The following is a 24273-nucleotide window of genomic DNA, read 5'->3' as shown; positions in this document are numbered from 1 at the left end:
GAACTATTGTACTCAGCCTCATCCAGGGAATGAAATAAGAAGAACATGCTGACTCTCCAGTAAAAATGAAGAGTTCAACTTATTCGAAAAGTCAAATGAGCTCTCTTTGAAAAAAAGTTTAAACTTTTTACATGCTCTCATTAAAACAAAAAAGATCACACAATGCAATAATACACAAAAGATCATTCATTCAACTAATCCTATAGTCAAAAACAGAAATATTGAAAGAAGGTGTTTGAGGGAGGAAAATAATGCTCGAAATTTAATTTGGTGTAACAGGCACTGTATTTGGCATTGTCTTCAGCTTTCTATGATGTTCATTCATTGAAATACCTGTTTTATACCAAATAGATCTAATCAAAAAGGCAAGTAAGAGTGTGCTAATCATATGGTGAATATACTGGATTCAGCTGTCTAATTAAAACAGGGGTCACTTAGCCTCAAAATACTAAGTGACATGCAGGCTCTTTCACTACCTGAGAGTTGGTCATTTGCAAGATTAGCCTGGAGTCAGTCTCAAAAACCTCTTAGATGAAGGAAATGTAAATGAAATTGTAACAACAACAACAGCTCCTTTGGGGAATCTAGCCCTCCTTAATCGGATGTGTGTGCCTAGTTTGCATGTTAATTCTTAGAGATATTCTGCCTTAGAAACATGAACTCAGGTCAGAACAGAAAGATGGGGGAGGGCTACGCTGTCAGTCCAGACAGCTCTGCATCTCACCTTTCCAAATGGTAACTCCACATCAAGGTTGAGGAGCACTGGTGGGGTAATGAGGTGGAGCTGGAGGCATGGTTGTTTGTGTGGTGCCTGATCTGTGAACAGACAGAGGGTTTCAGTGGACAGAATTATTGATTATGATTCCTGTTGTCAGAAGACACTTCCCTGAACATTTTAAAGGAAAAGCAAAACCCAAATCTGTATATCAACTCACATTGGCTATGCCCAAGCAAATAAAGGTATTTTAGATAGGATCTTCCCAAGACCACCTCATTCCTGCCTCCATGCTTTGACCATACTCTGTTTCCTCTCACATTTCCAAACCAGATATTACTTGAAAGCAGAAAGCCTGTCTAATATGACTTCAGAAGCCCTAGAGCAGTTACCACAGCATTTGTTAAATGCTGACTAAAAGCTCATTGACTTCGAATGACCTTGTAGTTAAATTTAATTCTGCCACTCTCCCACTTTCAGTGACTTCCTGTTGCTCTGAGGATAAAGACAAGAATTCTTAACATGATCTTAAAGGCCCCGTTTGATCTAGCCTCTGTGTGCAATTCCAGCTTTGTTTTGAACCTTTTGCTCTTCTTCTTTCATATGCTCAGACCACACTAGCCATCTATGAATATCACGAAGAGGGTTACCCCCTCCTTCCTACCACAGGACCTTTGCATGTGAAGTTTCCTCTGCCAGGAGTGCTCTTTCATTCTCTCGCTTGGGTGACTACTATTATCTCTCAGGTTTTCACTTGGAAAATCACTTTCTCAGAGACTATCCTATTGACTAGGACTGGCCCCCCACGTATGATATCTACTGTTTTCTTTTTAAGAATTCATCATAGTTTGTAGTGAATAGTTATTTCTGTGATTATTTGCTCAATATTTATTTTTATGTCCAGGCTACAAGCTTCATGAGAAGAGGAACCATGCTTGGTTTTGTTTATCACTTTGTCTGCAGCAGCTACTATTGTGCTTGGCACATAGTGATGGTCAATAATTATCTGTGACCTGAATGAACAACTCCGTATAACTGTCCCTGAGGCCCATCCCTCAACAGCATTCTCCAAATAATAGCTTAAATTCATTCAATGCAATAAAATTTTTTATGGAGTTCCCATTGTGGTTCAGCAAGTTAAGGACCAAGCATAGTCTCTGTGAGGATGCAGGTTTGATCCCAGGCCTGGCTCAGGGGGTTAAGGATACAGCATTGCTGCAAGCTGTGTCACAGATGTGGCTCAGATGTTGCTGTGGCTGTGGCTGTGGCATAGCCCAGCAGCTATAGCTCTAATTCAACCCCTAGCCTGGGATCGTCCATATGCCACAGATGCAGCTGTGAAAAGAAAAATAAAATAAAATATTTGTATATATTTATTTAAATGTATAAAAACAAATAACTTGAAAAATATTTCCTTTTTATACATTTCTTAGTAATTTTCCTAGGAGAAGTAGCAGAAAGAAAGAAAATTCTTAGAAGAAATTGTTAGAAGAAAGAATAAAAAGCAGTTAAATTTAACAGTTTTTTTGTCTTTTTATTGGTTTCCTAGAGTCCTTTTTTTTTTTTTTCCAAAAGTGTAGTTAATTTAAGGTCACCTTAAACAGCATGCCCATCCCAAGTGGCAAAACATACATAGGATGTCCAGACAGATGTGTAGTTCTCCTATTCTTGACTGTGTTAAGCAAATAGATAATTTCTATCTTAGGAAGGCAGTGCTGCTGGAAGGACAGACAATAAAATGATATGTCTTCTTTGCAACAAAAATTGTAGTTTGGCCAGTTTCTATTTTGGAGCAAACAGAAAAAAGCTTAGTGGCACTTTTTATATGGAAATATTGTGGCTCTGGAAGAGTGGTCAGAGTCAAGGTCAGAGAAAAACAAAGCAGTTTTCCTGTTCATTCTCTGCGATGTTCAGAACCCCGTGTGACCCTGTATGAGAAGTCCCTTCCTAAATTAAAGAACAGTCTGCTTAGATTGGGTCCCTTCACTAGAGACCACTAGGTTTCTCTTCCTGCTATCATCCTGCTTAGGTTCTTGTTTAGAGGTCAGCTCTGACTAAGTAAATACTCTTGGGGCTGCATTGTTCATTTGCTCAACTTTAGGAGCAAGTACAACGGGGTAATTTGGTTATCATATGCCTGTCTAATGTCAAGTACCAGGAAAAGAAGGAACTAAAGAAATGAAGCTCTGTAAGGTAAAATGCGAAGAGCCAGGAGTTCTGGGGCATGATACAGTTCCCTGTCCCACTCTAAACTACTCCTCTGGTGACCCCATCTCCCTTATGTATACTTTCCACGATTCTTGCCACCATTCTCATTAGGAAACTCTGCTTCACTGACACACCTAATCGTACAATTTACTCTGCCCCTGAAGAGGGGGTTCACTCGTTTCATGCCAATTTTCTTGCCCTTTCTCTCCAGTCTTTGTGTCATTGTTCAGATTCTCATTTTCATTTTTTTTTGGGCCAGTGTTCAGTTTGAACACATGAAATTGATATTTTTGTTAGATTAAAATTATTGGATCTTGGGAATTACATATTATTTAACCTAATAAGAGCCTTCTAACCAATATTTCTGACTGGAGTCTTTCTTTTCTCAAGTACATCCTTCATATCATTTCTGAAGCAATTCTTGGCAAATCCTGCATATCTTTGAAGGCTCCCCTTTGCTGCAAGGTAAACTTCTGAAATACATAAGGCTGAGTGGTACTAACATACACCTCCAGGTTTATCTCCTGCCTCTCCTCCTCAAAGGACCCTTGATTTAATCCTATAATCTCTTACCTGCCAGGGATCTTTCACACCTAATTACTACGGAGTTTGCTATTCCTTTTCTAAAATACCCCACTCCACTTCTGTTCAGAATCAGCTCTACTTATCCTCTAAGACCCAGTCTTTCATCTTCTTGGAAAAGTATCATTTCTTCTTTCATATTTCCATAACATTGCATACAGTATTCAAAATGTAATTATCTCATCACATTGTATATATGAGTCTGTCAGTTTCTCACTCTCTGATTCATAGTAGGACCCCAATAAATGTTTGTGAATAAAACAGAATTCTAAGCAAATCACTGGCTCTTTTCAGTGGTCAATATTATGAGGCTAAAGACTGATCAAATCTTTTACCACAAAGAAGGACCTACTAGATAGATATCGCTTTATCAGGTATGATGACATGTTCATATTTTAAGTTTCCTTTGGATCTAGAAATGTATAATCTCTGTATTCCCTTATAATAAGTATCCATGGTTACATTTCACCTAACCAAATATCACTCTAACTCATTGGACTGGGATGAAAGCCCTTAAGCACTTGGTGCACTTTTTCGAATGAATAAATTAATGAATAACTAATAACCAAGTTATTAGCTATTCATTAACAAATAATAACTCAGTCTTGAGCTGAGTACTCCCAGAAGCAGAGCCTGAACTAAAGACTGTATGTAAATGACTTATTAAGGATAAGCTCCCAGGAAAACAATAAGGGAATGAGATTTTAAGTACTTCCAGTCTCATTCTGAACTTTGAGAAACTCTGATATATGAATTATACATCCAAGTTTGTCTGATATCTAGACAAGGATCTGGGCTTTTCTCCTCCCATATCCCTATGTTATCACTGCTTTGGGGAAAAATAAAACTCTTAGGCCATTCTGGCTCTGCCTATGGGTAAGCCTCTGAAGATAATCATGGGAGCAGCTGCCAGGGAAACAAGCAGAAGCTGGCATATGGGTTCTGCTAGGTTCTGGGTAGGACTTCAGTCATATGGGATACACTACCAAGCAAATATCTGCCAAGTTGTATTTAGATGTGAGTGGAGGAGGCTGCCCATGTGCTTAGATTGGGGAACTCTGTTCAACACAGTGTCCTGTTGAAAATGATCTTCTGCCCTCCCACTATTGATGTCTGGAATCCCTTTAGCTAGGGTTAAAACTTCTTAATCTATATTGAGATTATAACTGTCTTAAAAGGAAATTGCTTTGGGTGGAAGGGAGAAAAGGTAGAAACACTTACGTCAGGCAATGCTAAACTCTTTTACATTTAATTCCATCTAATGTTTTACCCCTTTAACCCTATGACTTTCATCCACATCAAAGGATGTGTCCTTCCTGATAATTTAGAATACAGAAGTGGGCCTCTCTTAGACTTCTGAGATCTTACCACCATGAAGACGATGTCCTTTATGCTACCCAAGATCTTCCTGCTCAAAATAGATCCTCTTTATCTTGTTTTAGCCAAGCTTATAGCTCTGTGTGTTCCTCCCAAATTGTCAAACATATATAGTGCCCACACTGGTAGCAAAGCTAGTCCTCTCTCTAGATATGAGAGCCCAAAGATTTCAGTGAAAACGTCTTTTTTACTAAACGTCTTTTTTATGGGATATTTTTTAAGATTCCAGTTAAGATGGAAAAGATTGTGTGTTTGAGCTCTACTTTGAATTTGACTCTTGGACGGAATTATTTTCCTGTGGCAAGTGCAGTAGAAAGATGGACGTATGAGTGGTCACTCCGGACACCTGAACAGAGTTCAGTTAATGGTCTGCTGCTGTGGCTTGTTGGTGGCCCTTGGCTATTTGTGGTTTGGCTGAGGAGGCCTGACGCCTGTGTTCCTGGAGCCCCCCTGCCTCTGTTTGATGAACACTGTGTTAGACTGTGAGTTTCCTCCCAGAATGAGCCAGCTGTTCTACAGGGCCATACTACTCTTCTGCATGGCACTAGAGTTCCCTCTGCCCACCCCACACCAGCTCATTAATTCCTCCCCATCCACTGCTTGCTCCTGAACAGCTGAGGCGTATGGCAGTCTGCTCCATTGTCTTCAGAATTTCAGTGGCAGATGTGTAGCATATTATAAAGGCTAGAAGAATTCCCAAGGTGCACAGAGAAGACTATTTGATGATTCCTTACCTCCCCTCGCTGCTAATTACCCATGTCCTTGTTACAGATCACTCTGTCCCTCTCTCTTCTGTCTTTCTGTTTATTGGCTCTATTCCACTGCCTTCAAATATTCATGGGCTTCCCTTATCTTGGGAAATAAAATACACACAAACACCTGTTCTTGACTGCTTGCCCCTTCCTCTTTCTGTAACTGTAGTCCAATTTCTCATCTTTTATTACCAGCTTCTCTGTGTGATATATCCGCTACTCTTATTTTCTGTCCTTTCAACTCCTTCCTAAATGGCAGCCCCCAATTATCAAGGTTTTTTTTCCCATTGTCGGGCACTGTTCTAAACATTTGACAAATGTTAATTCATTTTATCCCTTGAAGTTGGCATTATTATTTATCATCTCCACTTGACAGATGTTTCCATTGTATAGACATTAAAAAAAAAAAAAAAAAAAAAGAGGAAAGCTCAATAAAGTAACTTGCTCAAGTCTAGTCCTAGATCCAGGACTAGAAAGGAAGCCTTTTGCTCCTAGTTCATTACCCAATGGTAAACATATTGTTTTCTGATTTAAAAAAATCAGTTAAAGGATCCGGCATTGCCGTGAGCTGTGGTGTAGGTCGCAGACGCAGCTCGGATCCCGCGTTGCTGTGGCTCTGGTGTAGGCCGGTGGCTACAGCTCCGATTGGACCCCTAGCCTGGGAACCTCCATATGCCGCGGGAATGGCCCAAGAAATGGCAAAAAGACAAAAAAAAAATCAGTTATTTACACTGTACATGGGATAAAGATAGGTATGTAACCTTCAGCAACATTCTCCGGAAATGCATTGTGTACCACTGGTGCCTTATCTACTGGCCTTGCACACTTGCTGGTCTTGAGTGAGGCACCATCTCTACTCTGATCCTGCTCTTCCACACTATTGAGAAGAAGAAACACTTGGAGATCCTCATACTGAGCGAAGTCAGTCAGAAGAAGGAAGACAAATACCATATGATATCACTTATATGTGGAATCTAAAATATGTCACAAATGAACTTATCTATGAAACAGAAACAGACTCAGACACAGAAAACAGACTTGTGGTTGCCAAGGAGGAAGGGGAGAAATGGGATGGACTGGAAGTATGGGGTTAGTCAATGCAAATGATTACAATGAGAATGGATAAGCAATGAGGTCCTACTACACAGTGCAGGGAACTATATCCAATCTCCTGGGACAGACCATGATGGAAAATAATATTTTTAAAATGTATATATATATGTATCATGGAATCACTTTGCTGTATAACAGAAAGTAACATAACATTGCAAATCAACCACACTTCAATTTAAATTTTTTTTAATTTAAAAATTTTAAAAACTTCACAGCAACTCAGATCCAGTTGTGCCTTCTTACCCTTCAAAGATTTCCTTGCCTTCACTGCTCTCTTCCCAGGGAAATGAAAGAGGCAGGCCCAGCTCCTCTCCTAATGCTGGTCTTCACAGCTCTCCACCAGACTATGAACAGCAGGGACTACATCAGGGGTTTAATATCTGACAATCTACTCCTCAGGAGAACTTCATCTTTGGGGTTTTTACAGCCTGACAGTCCAAAAATATTACAGTGAAGCTCAGTTATGTGACCTCCAATACTTCTGTTTTAACCTAGTCTTTTTTTTTTTTTCTTTTTTTAGACCTGTAGCATGTGGGCATTCCCAGGCTGGGGGTCAAATCAGAGCTGCAGCTGCCAGTCTATGCCATAGCCACAGCAACTCAGATCCAAGCTGCATCTGCAAACTACATACTGCAGCTCACGGCAACCCTGGATCCTTAACACACGGAGCGAGGCCAGGGATCAAATTCACATCCTCATGGTTACTAGTCCGGTTCATAACCCGCTGAGCCACAGAGGGAACTCCCTAACCTAGTCTTTTAAAGGAGTTCTGCCTTTTTCTCCTAAAACTTTAGAATGTATTCTAAAGAGAATAAATCTTAAATACAGTTCACACTGGTGTTCTCATGATAATATAAATTGTAGAAGCCTTAAGGATTCAGAGTAAGGGAAAATAAAAGCGATTTTTTTTGTGTGTGTGTGGGGGAGGATGACGTTTTTTCAAGAGGTATAGGATGTGAAAAGGAAAACTGGTAGGGAGGAGGGGAAGAGTTTGAACAAAGACAGAGGCCTGAAGATACAAGAGTCAGAAAGCACAAGTGCAGCTGGCAGTCGTGGGCACTTCACTTGGGGACTAAGCCTGGGCAGAGTTGGGCAGCAGTTGCTTCAAGAAGTCTGAGACTTTGATGCAATTTGGGAGATGACACACTGATAATTGCTAGCTAAACCATGATGCAGGAAGGAAGGTTAAATATTAAAAATCCCCTTCTGGGAGGAACATTCTAGACTACAGCTAGCAATAGTGGTTCCAGCCCCCGACTTCCAGGAAATATCATCCATCCCTCTGCCTATTAGCGTGTCTGGCACACCTGATTTCACATCTGGCTCCTCAGGACACTCGGAAGCTTGAATATCAATTGAAGTTGTACCTCATCCCAGAAATGTTCTTGATTTCATGCTACAAAGTAAGCGGGGGGAGGTTTTCCATTCAAAAATCTGACTTGCTTGCATTATATAAACGAAACAAAGAGTTTCTTAATACCCTAAAAGTCTAACTAGCTTCTTGTAGGGAATATCCAGAGGCAGAAAAATTTTGACTGCGTAATTCTTCTCTGTAAGAAGAGTGTAAGGGTTTCTTCCACAGCATGTGTGACAAAATCTTTGGATACTCTACTTCCAAATAGCCACTCAGTCCTTTCCCTACTGTTATGAAATGTTAAATTTCTCCTCCAACTGCTTGTTTTTCATCAGGAGGGCACATATAATGCATTTCCCTTGAATATTTATTTCAAAATTCTGATTCCACCTTATCACCAAGTCTAAGTGATTCTTGTTTGGGTGGTTTTTGTTTGTTTGTTTGTTTTTAATATGTCTGGGTAATCCTTTCTTCCCTAACCACAGCGCATCTTTCTTAATTTCTTGTTTTACCATGGTAACCTTCTTTAGTCCCCAGAGTGATTTCTCTACCTCTAATCTCAGCTATAATCCAGCCCTCGTAAACGCCCACATTCAGCTATATGGCATAGGAAAAAAATAAAATAAAAAATAAAAAATCCGCAAAAACTGGATTCTAATCATACCTGGCTGGAATCCTGGTTTCACTAGTTATTAGTTGTGTGACCTTGAGCATGTTACTTGAACTTGCAGGGCATCGGTTTCCTCCTCAGTTAGATGGGAACAGTGGTAATTCTACCCCAAATTGGTATTATTGGTAGGTATTGATTATTGGTATTATTCTATTGGTAGGATTAAAAGGGAGAATATATAAGAAGTGCTTAGACCAGAACTTGACACAGTGACACAGAATAGGCTCTCAGGAGGTATTGACTATTACTATTACAGCTACATTGGACATGTCAGTCATTATAGCAGCCATGCCTAGAGACTCTTGTAAGGGAAAATTTGCTGCATACAACTCTGCTAAAGGGGCATCCACAGGCCACCATAATTGGTATAAGGATTCTGTACATCCCAGGCATATTCAGTTGTACAAAGTATGCAAACCTAAGCCATAGCCTTGCCAATCAAGGAACAATAAGCTAGCAGAGATTTCCTTTCTTGAGAATCTGATTTTGCCAATGTTGAGAAAATGAGGACTTTAGCAGCAGAACCAGAGCCAAGAGGAAGCAGATATTGTAAGCAAGTAAAAATTACAAAGTTAATAAATTATATTGACAGTAGAGAGAAAGATTTGTTAATTGGTAATGGAACACAATCCAATAGGTAGAAAATATCTAGATTCAGTGGCGGAGGAAGACTAGCAAGGAATTCATTTATTCCAATGGTTGATTTTCTGGATCCTCATCTACTCTCCAACTCCAGCCTGCATACTCAAAGATATTCCATTACAATAAACCTCCCCTTGCCTGAGCTAGCCTGAGTGGGGCTCCATTTCTTACATTCCAAAGAAACTGGAAAACAACATCGGCCCCTGCAAATTAGTTGATGAGCTGGTAATCAGATCCCTACTTTAGCAATTCTACAGCCCATCAATCAATCAACTCCCTGCCCTCCCATCCACCCTGGACACTGTCCCTACAATTCTCATCCTGAGTGGGCTCTCATTACTTTTGGACACATGCTCAGCCTAATTTTCTTTCAATGGCTAGTTCAAATCCCACTTTTTCCAAGAATACCTGGGTGCCATACCAGACTGAACTGGATCCAGGCTGGCAGAACCTGAAGAATACACAACTTTAATGAAATAAAATGAGTCACAATACCTAAAAAAGACCTGTGAAGTGAGGGCTTTGGGGCCTGAGCATGAACTTCACCAGACATCTGTCTCTGATACTCAGAGGAGCTCATGAGAAAATTTTCCTCCATGAAATTATTCTTCCAGCTACATTTATGATATGTACAATCACACAGACCTGCTAGATAAATTATCACAGCCTTACATACTGCCTCCCACTTTGGGAACCTCACTTGTGACAGGGCTGCAGTATTCCCACTTCCTGGGGACTCAGGAAGAAATTCCTGATGTTGAACAGATATACATTTGGGTGAGAAATGATCAGCATATACCACTGAGCTTGCTCACTTAGCATCTAGCATACACCACTGGAGAGGGTTAGTGAAGCCATTCTTGACAGAGCTGTTGTTAAAGAAAACCTGGTCATTATATATACACATTCACAAACATGCCCACACAGAGGTTTCATAAAATAGGTTGTTATTTTCCTAAGAATAAAGACCAAAATCCATTTCTTGGCACACAAGCTTCCAGTCCTCCTTTCAAACTGTATTCCTCCCTAGTTTCTTCTCCATGCCCCAGAAATATCGATCTCGCTGTTGTTCCTTGAACGTTGTGCTTCCTGGAACCTCAGGGATTCTGCATGTGTTGTTCCCTATGCCTGAAGTGCTCTTCCCCATATGCCTGCCTTCCACGAGCCAGCACTTCTTCCTCTAGAAAAATTCCCTCATCTTTCTGGTATGGCCCCTCATGAGATAGAGAACCACATAATATGCTCCCACATCGTTCTGGGCCTCCTCTTGCTTGTGAGCAGGACACAACAAAGAGAAGGCATTTCTGCAGTACAGTGGCAGTGGAATTCATCTTTGTTGGATTTCGGTTCTTTCTGTTGTTGTCTTTTTTTTTTTTCCAGTGGGAAGAATACTTTAATGAGCCCTTTGAGTCTTGTAAAGATGAAGCCCATGACCTAAAAAAGGGATGGTTAAGACAGGGTCCCCAAGATGCTCTGCATACCCTTGCAAAGGGCTGCCTTCATGCTGGAAGGAGTGGATTATGGAGGAGAATTTTTGGCTTCCTTTTTTTTGTGAGGAAGGGATTGGTAGAAAGTGAAAGCATGTTTGGGGATTTACAGAAAGAGATTCTGAATAGGACCAACAGGAGAAACATGACAGCAGAGCTAAGAAAGATGGTGTCCATCCATGGACACTTACGAAAGGCAACAGCCAATAAATATTACGAGTAGTTATCGTTGGTTTTAAATTACTTTACTTTTTTTTTTTCCGCATTCTCCTTTGCCATTCACCCTGATCCCAGATGAAACTCTAAGTAGAGATTTTTATGAAGAGACATTTTATGTGGGTAAAGCCTTGAGGATCAGAGGGAGGCTAACAGCCTGGAGGGGAAGCGCCCTCGGGAGAGGAAACCCCCTGGAGAAGCACCAGGGAGAGCCCAAGGGACCAGCAGAAGCTTAGAGCACCAGGCCAGAGTGAGAGCTTCTAAGTGACTGCAGAACATGAAAAATTCCAGAGGTCACCAGAGGACTAAGGGAAGACTCATCTCCTGAGGACACACAGAGTGGGCACAAATTCTTGTTGACAAATAAAGAAATCCACGTGGCTAGATTTGGGGATATCTGGATACAGCCAATGTCAGTTGCTAATATTATTATCCCCTGATTATAAGTTCCACAGAAGCAGGGCTCATATCTATGTTGTTTCTGCTTTATGCCCACATAGCATCGTGCCTGGCACAAAGGAGGAACTTAGTAAATATATACTAAAAGAATGAATAAATGAATGAACACATGAATTTTTCAGCAAGGCTAGCTCTTTAAATTCAGGGACTTTGTGGAGTTCCCACTGTGACACAGTGGGTTAAGAATCCAACTGCAGCAGCTTGGGTTGCTGTAGAGGTATAGGTTTAACCCCTTGTCCAGTGCAATGGGTTAAGGATGGGGCATTGCTGCAGCTGTGGTGTAGATCGAAGTTGTGACATGGATGCAATCCCTGGCTGGGAACCTCCATATGCCAAAGGTGCAGCCATGAAAAGAAAAAAAAAATTAAATAATAAAATCAGAAACTTTGTTGTAAGGTCTCCAACTCCAAAGAACCCAGCACAATGTCTGACACAGAGTGGCACTAGTTTGTATCTGCTGGCTGATTTTTCTATATATAGAAGGAGGTTTTTTTTTTCCTTAAGCTTGGTGATAACCATGCACACCTGCTCAAATTCACATCCTGCCTTATCTGCTAGGCGCTCCCCAGGTCTGTAAAGGTGAATCATACAAAAGGAAGAACATATCGATTGGCATCAAGTACACTAGAGACTAACCCTTCCCTGCACCATCCTTGCTGCTCTTGACTCACTGAATCCAGTTGTTTGTTCCACGTCTGGAGTTTCCTGGCTGTCAGAGCCAAGAAGATGCTGCCCCATACCCAGAAGTAGACTTTAATTTGAGCCTGATTCCTAAAAGGTCCCAGGCTGCAAGTATTTATTATTATGGAGAACCTGAGCTGGCCAGAGTTCAATTAGTGCCCATAATTGTTAGGTTAAATAATGAAAACTTGTTAGTGGATATACAGTACGGTATGGCTCAGCTATTGTAGTTACCTGCCATGTTGCTAATTCATTTAAAAAAGAACATTATTTAGATTGATAAAACTAACAAAGTTATTTTAACTATCCAAAATTACTCTACTAATAAAAGAATAAGGGGAGCCTAGGAACGCACAACTAACGTATCCATTTAAAGGAAAAAATATTTTCTAAAAGTATTTTTTCAAAGATGGGAAAAATGAAGTTGTGCATTTTAGAAAAATAGGGAGGGTATTTCAGTGAAACAACAACAATATTATTTAAATCTTTAAAGACTTCCTAATTATTTTTTGGATTCGTAAAAGTATCGTTTCCCCTCCCCACACATTTTGCAACCTTTCCATCATCATAGCTCCAGGGAAATGGAGAGTGAATGCCAACTTCAGAAGGAGGACATGGCCTGGAGGGGACAAAAGTCCTTCTGGTGCAAGAAGAAGAAACGATATAAGAAGAGAAGCAGGAGACATCTTTCCTTCTCTGCTGCAACTGTCTCAGCATCAAACTCCACAAGTGGGAGAGGGATGAAATAATAGAAAACTCAAATAGAAGGAAGGAATGGGAGTTCTTGTTGTGGTTCAGTGGGTTAAGAACCCAACTGGTATCCATGAGGGTGCAGGTTTGATCTCTGGCCTCACCCAGTGGGTTAAAGATTGGTGTTGCCACAAGCTGCAGGGTAGGTTACAGATGCGGCTTAGATCCTGCATTGCTGTGGCTGTGGTGCAGCTGGCAGCTGTAGCTCGGATTCCACCCCTAGCCTGGGAGCTTCCATATGCTTCAGGTGTGGCCCTAAAAAGAAAAGAAGAGGGAAGAGAAGGAGGAGAAGAAAAAGAGGAAGAAGGAGGAAGAGATGAAGAAGGAGAAAAAGAAGAAATGTTTAGTAATATAGTCTCCCAGGGTGTCCCAGCACACACAGGAGGACATTTCATGTTGATTCTCTGAGTGTCTCCCAGCCCCCACATGGTGGAGAAGGGTTCCCCGCATGGAAGACAGAGGAAAGCTGAACACCAGAGGGGTGCCCATGGCGCTGCTATGTTTAGGACCAGAGTGATACTTTGGCCAAGATAGCAATTCCTGTGGGTTGAACAGCCCAAGGCAGTTTCCGGAGGAAGGAAGCAGCAGAGGCTTGGGGATCTGTTCTGCTAATGAGACAACAAGGGGGCCAAGTGAGCAAAGGCGCATCACAGGCTCAAATGAACTGAGGAAACAGTTCACAGGCTGCACCAGCCCTGAGTCAGAGGGCGATGCCAGCAGCTCCCCGGCAACCAGGAAAACCAAAATCAAGGACCCAGTGGACAGAACCAAGACTTCTGTGTGGACAAGCTGCCTCTCTTTATCTGTACCCATTCCCATTAGGGAATGGAAGCTTTCTCCTTCACACAGATGCCAGCTCAGCCAAGGAAAGAAGGAGCTGGGAGAAACCATGAAGAAGGAACACTTCCCTCAAAGAAAGAGAGTTAATGCAAACTGAGAAAACAGATGGACAACATACCTTCAACTGTAAGTTTAAGGACCCATCCTCTGCTATCCCGCCTCCCAGCCCCTGCCCCAACCCATAGAGATCATAGACTTGTGAGAAAGTTTTGTTCCATACAGAAAAATTTTAAAGACATTTGAGAAATACCTAAGTTGTAGACTGTACAACTATCACCCTAGCCATTAGCAAAAGTAGAGCCTCTAAGGGCCTGACAGATGCCAACAGCATGAAATAAATACAGTGGCCCCCTTTATAAATCTGTGACTTTAGGATGTAGACACCTTTTGGGGGGGAAATAATCTGTCACTATGAGTCTTTGTTTTCAAATTTAATGCCTTATAAAGGAGATAGGAAGGAAACTGAGGCAGTGCCCAAGATGAATAATAAAAGAAGTCCATCCTAATTCCAAACAAGTCAGGATTATATATCTACAGACAAATTAAATCTAATAATCATTGCAAGTGTTGTTCTGTTGTGTAACATACAATCAGAGACAGTCAATGGAGGGTCTCACTGTAATTTTATGTCCAGTTTTTAAAAGGTAAATCACAGAATATATAGCTCAGATAAGAAGAAAATAATCAAATACACTCATAGTACATTACAAAATTAATAGTTTAAAGGGATTAAATAAGATTATCATAAATATGGTAATTACACCGAGTAATGTATTTCATGATAAATTAATCCTGGTCCTCCAGTTCAGAGCTGATTTGCTTGTTCTGGAGGATTTCCTAGTTCCTGAAGCTGTAAGTGTGGTCACTGTCTGAGGCAAAACACATGCATAGTTAGGAAGTTACCTAATTCCCTGCCATCCCTTCTATGCATAGCAATAACCACAGCCATCTGATACAATCAAATTAAATCAGAGCCCGAGTAACACTGCCATGAGATCAATGACTGGATACTAGCAGAAGCTATCAAGGGTCTTTTATCCATCAGGCAAATAAATTCAACGGAGCAGTGAAGGTCAATTCAAGTCAGCGCTCATTGATTACATATCATCTACGTGTAGGACACTGTGAAGGGCATTAAGGAAAAATCTTGACTGAGCACCAATACAAATGTTATAAACTGTGTATAATTAATAGTATTCATTAAGTAGTCTAAGTCATACCTATTTAATGATTACGATATGTCTAAATTCTCAACACATTCTCACTTCAAGTGATGAGAGCAAAAAAAAGGACTAAAGCCCCATGAGTCACAATTTGGCCTTTGGAATGTGGATCTTATATAAAAGTAGCTTACAAGCCAGTTCCTTAAATTTTAATATAAAATAATATAGCAAAATTATTTTGTATTCAAATTCTCTTGTTCTTAGTAATATAATAATAACATAAGGTAAACTAATATAATAACTATGATCTTCAGGCAGAAACTTGATAGATTCGTTGACATAAAATAGCCAATGCACAGAAAGACATTTAGAGGGTCATGCCATACAGCCATGAGAAAGACATCCTGGCATTTGTGACAACATGGATGGACCCTGAGAACATTAAGCTAAGTGAGATGTCAGACAGAGAAAGAGGGTATGATATCATTCCTATGTGAAATCTTAAATAGACAAACTCATAGAAACAGAGAGGAAAGTGGTGATTTACTGGGTGGGGTGGGGTGGGAGAGATGTTGTTTAAGGGTACAAATTTCCAATGGGTAGTAAATAAGTCCTAGAGATCAAATGCACAGCATAGTGAATATAGACAACAGTATTGTATTATAATCATCAAACTTGCTAGGAGCCTAGAACTTAATTACTCCTACCACTAAAAAGCAATAATAATTATGTAACATGACAGAGGTGCTAAGTATTGGTACAATGGCAGTCATACCATAATATATAAATGTATCAAATTATCACCTTAAATTTATGTCTTGTTCTATGTCAAATTCATTTCAATAAATATAAAATTTGAAAATAATTTAAAAGCTACATAAAACAAGGAAACGTTCTTTGAGTGTGGCAGATTTCCAGTTGCTTCCTAATATCCACTCCCCTCTTCTTTATTATAGAACCCTGAAGATTAGCTTTAAATACAATTTAAATACCGTATGCCCATCTCTGTTCCACTTGGGTGTGGCCATGTGACTAAACCCTGTCCCCATTATGTGAAAGAGGGAAGGTGGGTGCAGATTAGTGGCTAGAGCTCAAGCAACCATATTGGAACCTGAGTTACTCTATTAAGAACAAGAGCTAGGAGTTCCCGTCGTGGCGCAGTGGTTAACGAATCTGACTAGGAACCATGAGGTTGTGGGTTCGATCCCTGCCCTTGCTCAGTGGGTTAACGATCCGGCGTTGCCATGAGCTGTGGTGTAGGTTGCAGACGCAGCTCGGATCCTGCGTTGCTGTGGCTCAGCTGGCATAGGCTGGCAGCTACAGCTCCGATTCGAACCCTAGCCTGGGAACCTCCATATGCTGCTGGAGCGGCCCAAGAAATGGCAAAAAGACAAAAAAAAAAAAAAAAAAAAAAAAAAAAACAAAAAAAGAACACGAGCTAAAAATAGCATCCATATCTGATTTTTGGAAAGTGGCCAGATCATCCCTGGAGTGAGCACATGCAGAGTTTATATAAGTAGAAGAGAAATACCCTTTTTAGCTGTTATTTTAGATTTTTTTGCAGCTGATCAAAACCCAACATACAGATAAAGCCATCCTATCAGCCAAAATAAATTCTAGGCAGTTGTCAAGAGAAAAGCTAAAGTAGTACAGAGAGAATCCATACAAATAAAAGGAAATGAATAGTGTTTTCTTCACGTCCAGCCTAAAATGAATCAATTATCTAAAATGAGCAATCCTCAAGGCTTCAGGAGTTGACATGAGGAGACTAATTTTTTGGCCCTAACATAGGTCATGCCCAGAAGTTCAGTGGTGACTTCAAATTATTTGCATGTAATAAAAACTTGTACAGTATTTCTGCATTTTCGAAGAGGAGAGGTGGTGCAGCATTATACCTTTGCATAACCCAAACCTACTCCCTCCCCATAATATGTATACGTCACAGCTGGTGACATTGGAAAGAGCTCAGAATCTGACATCATAAAAGCTGGGCTTGAATACTAACCCACTCTAAACCTGGAAAAGCGTATTTAAATTTTATAAATCCCCACCCCTTTATCTATGATATAAGGATAATGATAACACTGGCCCCATGTCCTGCATAGGGAAACTGGAATAATCAAACGAAATAAATATATGCCAAAGTGTCATCATAGTTATTAAAAATCATTTTGGTATTCACTTATGTTTCACTGGGAGAGGCACTTTCTTTTCAATTTTCTAGGATAATGACTTTTAGAATATGATTCTTTTGCCCACGTTAACTTCCTGCTTCTAACCATCTTATTTTCATGATCTGTGGGGAAAAAAACACGTTACAATATTTGACTTTTTAAGAGCTACATGTATGCAAGTACTTAAGCTAAAAGGATGTTATTGGGAATGGGTCTTTGGCTTCTTTTGAAACCAGAATATAAGAAGCACTTGGGCAGACACTGAAAATAAAAATAAATTTATGAACTAATTATAGAAGGCTTTGCCGTTAAAATATGTCACTTGCTTATTGAAACCTAAGTGCCCTGGGCAGCAAATTCCCTTTAACCTGGAATCAAGCATGGAAACATTTCACATAGCAGAACATTTCACAACATTGTACAATTATGAACGGTCATAAAAATGACTCTGGACCTACAAAGTACTGCAGTGCATTCTGAACTATCAAAGAAACATTGCCAGTCAGCAGAACCAAAACATTGAACTGAAGTATACCACGCCACTATCTTATTTATATAGCAGAATGGTACATAGCAATAAAAACACTGGAATATCTGGAGCAAAACAACAAAAGTTATAATTCCACTTCACAGACAGTAAAAATGAGATTGAACTTCTTGCTCAAAAAAAAGTGGATTATTTGAATTTGATTGTCAAGAACTGCCTTCTAGATTGGGATTCACTCCATAGGCTCCCTTCCATTTCAAATCTAGGGGACTTGGGGTTGCCATGTGACGAGCAGTGAACACCTCATCTCACCTCCATCTCTCTCTCTCACTCACACACACACACACACACACACACACACACACACATCATTAGAACCTGCCTTCTTCCATATGATCTTGAAAAATAAGACACTCTACCAGGACTTGAACATGGCCTCATACTCTAGAGCTGATGGTACAAGGAAACACGTGCAGAAGAGGAACTGCCCAGTGGATGTTATAGTTTCATTTCACTGCTCCCTTACTGAAAACCCACCTACCAGCTACTCACCATCAGCAGGGCTGATAGGACATCTCCTCTCCTGTCCCCTCTCCAAACTCTGTCTTCCCTTATAAACTTGCTTTGTTCTTTTCTTTTTCACTGCGACTTTTAATATGATTATCTAAGCCAGAAGATGAGAGAAAAGAGAAGACAACATACCCAGGAAGTGAGCACTTAGAGACCCCAGTACAAGTCCTTTCCAGGAACTGTTCACAGATTTTTTTCTGTGCCTCATCTCAGATGTGCGCCAGAAGAGGATTTTGCTTTTTGATATGTGTGTGTGTGTGTGTGTGTGTGTGTGTGTGTCTGTGTGTCTGTGTGTGTGTGTGTGTGTGTGTTTAGCTTTTTAGGGCCGCACCAGTGGCATATGGAAGATCCCAGGCTAGGGGTCGAATTGGAACTGCAGTTGCCAGCCTACACCACAGCCACAGCAGCGCAGCATCCGAGCCATGTCTTCGACCTACATCATAGCTCACGGCAATGCTGGATTCTTAACCCACTGAGCAGGGCCAGGGAATGAACCCACGTCCTCATGGGTACTAGTAAGATTCCTTACCATTGTGGCATGAGGGGAACTCCCCGAAGAGGGTTTTGAAAGGGGCCACAATGATTTCAGGCATCTGCTTTCTCTCACCAGTACTGTCCTACTGGACTTGGCCCTCTCTCATCCTCATGCCTTTCTTAAAGAAATCCCATCCTCAGCTCATCATCAAAGCTTAGCTGTTCTAAGTCTCATTCTTGAAAGGCTCTGCTAAGTAACTAGAGTTAATGGAAATAATGTTTCTGAGATATTAGAAAGTGGCAGTGCTCTACTGTGTTATCTGTATTTATTCAGATAATGTATTTACTTTCTAAGAGGGCATTCCATTCTTGCTTAAAGGAATAATAATGTTAGGAGTTTGGATCCTATGGTGAGTTCTATTGGGTCAGGAGAGCTTTTTTTGAAATATTTGAATAATAATAGTAATAACAACAAGAATAGCTCACACGTATATCTTTACTAAATGTCACGCACTTTTCTAAGTGCTTTACATATTTCAGTTCATTTAATGCTCATATCTTGATTTAAAAATACTGAGGCACAGGAAGATAAGTACTCTACCCAGTCATATAGACAAGAAGTTGAATTGGGATTTGAACCCAAGTAATCTGACTCTGGCTCTGGAATCACTGCTGTAACCATCTATATGGCTATCAAAAACACCACAAAGATTGAAATTAGCTTGGGAAGAAACATGAGCACTAGTCTTGACTCTCTCTCCTTGGAGAACAAGTCAAGGTCAGAGAACTCCTCTGAGATCCAAGTTAAACTAAATTTGTGATTAATGTCCTTATTTTTTTTAAGAAACAGTGACATTATGATATAATAAGGAATACGTATTTTGGTCTTTATCCATAACTCCTAAAACAGCTCCTAATGATAAAGGTGAAAGGAACATTTTTGTTATATTTGGTTTTTGTCCACAGTTCCTGAAATATCTCCTGAGGAATAAAGGTGAAATGAGTATCTTTCTTTTATTCATGAGAATCCCCTTTCAGTGTTACCTGAGTTTATGTTAAAGAGATGACTTTTGGAAAGCCCCTGAGAAGAGGGGCTGTTTGTCAGCAGAATCAAGCATCTGGTTGAAACACTCAGCCCCACCCTCCAACCTCTGGGGAGGGGAGAGGGACTGGAGGTTGAGTTTGTCATTAATCAATCATGCCCACTTAAAGAAGCCTCCATTCAAAACTCTAATGTAAGGGATTCAGAGAACTTCCAGACTGGTAAATACAGCGAGATCTGGGAGCATGCTGCTCCAGAAAGGGCATAGAAGTTCTGTGCCTCATCCCCATACTTTGTGCTATGTTTACTCTTATAATAAACTGGTATCAATTAACTGTTTTCCTGAGTTCTATGAGCCATGCTAGCAAATTATTGGACCTGCGATGAGGGTCATGAGAACCTAGGATTTATAGCTTGTTGGTCAGAAGGACAGGAAGCCTGGACTTGTGATTGGCATCTGAAGTGATGGTGCGGACTTGTGGACTGAGCCTGCAACCCAAGGGGTCTGCACTAACTCTGAATCATTAGCATCATAACTGAATTGTAGGATGCCAAGCTGGTGCTGAAAAATTGGTATAGGAAAAACCCCACACATTTGATGTCCTAAGTGTTGAGAGCAGAGTATTTAAGAAGGGGAACCATTTTTTAAATGAAATGTTCCCAATCAGAAGCCTGATGGACACGACAAAGAGAGATCCTGAGATCAGGTTACACGAATAGCTAGTCTTGTACTGCTCAAAATCCAACCCAACACCCCTTGCCACTAGTTCCACTTCTCTCTCTCTCTCACACACATACGCACATATGTGCACACACACACATACTCAGAGACATCCCTGCAGATAGGGTTCTGATGAACCCTATTAAAATCCTTTGACTCCATGATCTCTTCTGCCTCTTCCAGCTATAGGATTCTGTGTAACCAATTATATAGACATACTTGGCAGTAAAATCTCAAAATATGCCCTCCTTTCAACAGAGCTCTCAAATGGAAACAGCCCAAGTTAGAGTCAGAAAAGAGGACAAGGAAGCATTTCATTATTTTATTGGATTTCCTCTATAGGGATCAAACAAATAAAGAAATATTAATTTAATTTTTAGATTCTATGCTATGAATCTCTCTCAGAGAAGCACTTAGCACAGTGACTGGCCTCTTGGAAGCATTTAATGAATGATTATCGAGGCTTTACTGAATATTATAGCAAAGATATGTCCAAGACTCACAACATAAATAGCTCCAACATCAGTCTGGGCAGAATTCTTTGAGATTAATTCCATTAGATACTTGAAAATAAATTCCACTGACCTTACTTTTCCTCTTTAATAGAAGTACATATTTTAGCTGCTCAGTGTTGAACTCCTTCCTCTTCCAAGACGGAACGTGGATATAGATCTGGATGTACTTCCTTTCTTCCCACATCTAGATAGGCTCTTAAGAACCTCATCCTTCCTTTCTGCACAGTGGAACACATTCATCTTAAATTCACTTATTTTTAGTATCCTTGGACCTTACTTTTCAGTATCCTTTGTTAGGTACTCCTCCTCCAAAGCAGAAGATGTAACAGATGATGTCTCTCTTAATAGAACAGATCCTAGAGAGACCAAGGAAGCCTCCCCTGGTCTTTGGTTTGCTTTGTAAAGTGCCTGCCTGCACGCGGGGACACTGATATACATGCCTCTGTGATGCGGACTCAGGGTACCTGAACGAGAGGATGCCTAGTGCCAACCTCGCTCTCTTAGAAACTCACTAAATACCTGTCTTAGGCAGCAATCTACATTTTGTATGGTTGGGCTAAAACATCCAACAGGACTCTCTTGCTGTAGCACATTAATAAGCCTGGGTGTGGTTGAGGCGCATTAGTGGAAGGTCTGTAATCTCTGTCTGAAGAGCTCAGGACAGTGTCTTTCAGGAATGACCTAGGGGGCTGTTCAGGTGTGCTTCTGGGTTTTTAGTCTTTGGAATGTGTGACATGGATGCTTTGCTCCTTAAGGGCAGTCTATATCCCTGTGTGGCCCAGCATAGTAACAGGCAGGCAAGAGAAGTGATTGGGTGAATGAAAGATGGAGCGAGTAACAGGCAGAATTGATAGGGAGGCTGCGGTGTGGTGATAAGAGTACCTGAGAGGAAGCAGAAAGACATTTCGAAGAGTTAACCAATCAAAACCTGGGAGCTGTGTGGTTAATTCTCAGTTCCGCTTTCTTGCATGTCAAAAGGAGGTGGTGAGAATATGTTTCTCTTGAAAGAGTCCCTGTTTTTGAAAAGGGAGTGTTTTTTCACTCTTTATCAGCCTCTGACTCCACAGCTGTGTTGTCAAAAGGGCTAGGAGCAGTGAAAGAAAAACATCATATGACATCACCTATATGTGGAATCTAAAAACAGGATACAAATGAACTTATTTGCAGAAGAGACACAGAATCACAGACTTTGAAAACAAACTTATGATTACCAAAGGGGACAGGTGGGGGAGGAAGGATGGACTGGGGGCTTGGGATTGGCCTATGCACACTGAGGTATAAGGAATGACTGGCTAATGGGAACCTGATGTACAGCACAGGGAATTCCCCTCACTAGTCCATAGTAATCTATATGGAAAAAGAAGCTGAACAAGAATAGATAGATGTATATGTGTAACTGAATCATTTTGTTGTACAGCAGAAATCACAACATTGTAAATCAACTATACTTCAGTAAACCTTTAAAAATGAAAAAAAAAGGAGAGATTACAAAAGAAAAAGAAGCTTTTGCAGGTGATGAATATCTTCATTTCTTGGACTGTTAGGGTGGATTCACAGATGTGTACATATGTCAAAACTTCACATACTGCACACTAGGCACGCTAGGAATATGTACAGTGTAAATACCTCAATTATACCTCAATAAGGGTATTTTTCTTTTTCTTTCTTTCTTTTTTTTTAATAAGGGTATTTTAAAAAAGATTACCTAAGGTCTTAAGACATGCTTCTTAATGTTTTCCACCAATGTATTTCTGGAAGAATAAAAGGATTCAAACCCTAGGGGTCCGGGGATATAACCCTGAATAGCCAGCTACAGAAACTTAATTTCTTTCTTACTTTCTTTCTTTCTTTCTTTGACCATGGATGTGAAAGTTCCTGGGCCAGGTATTGAATCCATGCTATAGTGGCAACCCAAGCTGCTATAGTGGCAATGCCTAATCCTTAACTTACTAAGCTACCAGCAAACTCTAGAACCCAATTTCTTTAAGTCTCATGCTATACCTTAAAAACGCATACATATGTTACTTCCTAGTCCATAAGTAATTTTTGTTTGTTTTACATAAACATATTTTAATTATTAATATTAATTACTAGTCAGATTGTACAACATTGCCTCCTCCCCCCACAAATCTTCAGATTAAACAGATACCTTAAGAAGATGCACCCATTTTCTTTGCGGCATTGCTTCCCCCAGCACACAACTAAGAGGAGAGTAAAACATTTTTAGCAGCACAACTGCAAGAAAAGAAAAAAAAGGTGGGGGTGGGGTAGGTGCAAACATGTGGGCTCCAACGCTCAGACTCCTTAGACCAAGCAGCCAGTGGCTGCTCTGCTCCTCCCACTGTCCTGTCAACTGCAGCTGCCTTCTCTCTGCCAGCCTAGACCATCACCTCTTATCACTAGCCCTTCCCTAGTGAAGCTTATCCCACAGACAGATGGATCCACACAGGCAAGGCTTTCTCTTCATGTTACCTTATAAACTTGAGTGTAAGGAGTGTTGCACTGGCCAAGACTAATGGTCTCTCCAAATTAATATTTTGTTCAGTGGTGACACCAAGAGACCTTTTACTGAGAAGGAATGAGAGACATTCTGAATGACACGTATGCCAAAAGTTTGGAGCCCATCATTGTTCATTTAGTCCCTAATGTGGTTAACAAATGTATGTTGAAACATGTACTGTATATATAGAGCTGTGGTTAAGTTCATAAGCTTTAATTTTTTCAACCCCCTCCATGGACATCCCTGCATTTTTGACTTGTACTATTTATACTGTGGTCATTTCATTTGATATAAAAGATATTTCCATGTCTACTCTGTGTTTATATTTCAATGTCTTCACTGGCTTGAAGGGTTGGGCTCTGGGGAGGAAAGGAAATGAGAAGGCCTGGAACACTAAGATTAAAAAGACATGGTTTTTTAACTGCATTAAATCAATGAAATTAGAACACACCCTCACACCATACACAAAAGTAAACTCAAAATGGCTTACAGACTTAAACATAAGACATGACACCATAAAACTCCTAGAAGATAGTTTTCTGATGTAAATTGTACCAATATTTTCTTAAGTTAGTCTCCCAAGGCAACAGAAATAAAAGTAAAAATAAATAAATCAGACCTAATCAAACTTACAAGCTTCTATATAGCAAGGAAACCATAAACAAAACAAAAAGACAACCTACAGACTGGGAGAAAATATATGCAAATAATGAGACTGACAAGGGCTTAATTTCCAAAATATAGAAACAGCTCATAAAACTCAAAAACAAACAAACAACCC

The 24273-nt window shown here is 40.3% G+C and overlaps 1 protein-coding gene and 1 long non-coding RNA gene across 7 annotated transcripts in view; one reads left to right on the top strand and one right to left on the bottom strand.

Annotated features, from left to right (window-relative positions):
* PTGER3 (prostaglandin E receptor 3) overlaps positions 1 to 24273 on the bottom strand; it is a 201483-nt gene that overhangs the window by 120881 nt on the left and 56329 nt on the right. For 2 of the 4 annotated variants that reach the window (XM_005656131.3, XM_005656132.3), the window contains exon 3: positions 725 to 816. The exons of 1 other annotated variant lie outside the window; for it this stretch is intronic. In XM_005656131.3, coding sequence (XP_005656188.2) covers positions 725 to 816 — 92 coding nt within the window. Of the gene's footprint in view, positions 1 to 724; positions 817 to 23141; positions 23194 to 24273 lie in introns of those variants that run through there. One more of the 4 variants, XM_021093485.1, reaches the window with a different exon arrangement.
* The window catches only part of LOC106507649, a 372669-nt gene that overhangs the window by 331661 nt on the left and 16735 nt on the right, over positions 1 to 24273 (top strand). The gene's annotated exons all lie outside the window — the stretch shown is intronic.

The sequence above is a fragment of the Sus scrofa genome, chromosome 6 (assembly GCF_000003025.6).
Source record: "Sus scrofa isolate TJ Tabasco breed Duroc chromosome 6, Sscrofa11.1, whole genome shotgun sequence".
Taxonomy (NCBI): Eukaryota; Metazoa; Chordata; class Mammalia; order Artiodactyla; family Suidae; genus Sus; species Sus scrofa.
This window is presented reverse-complemented; position numbering and strand designations above follow the sequence as displayed.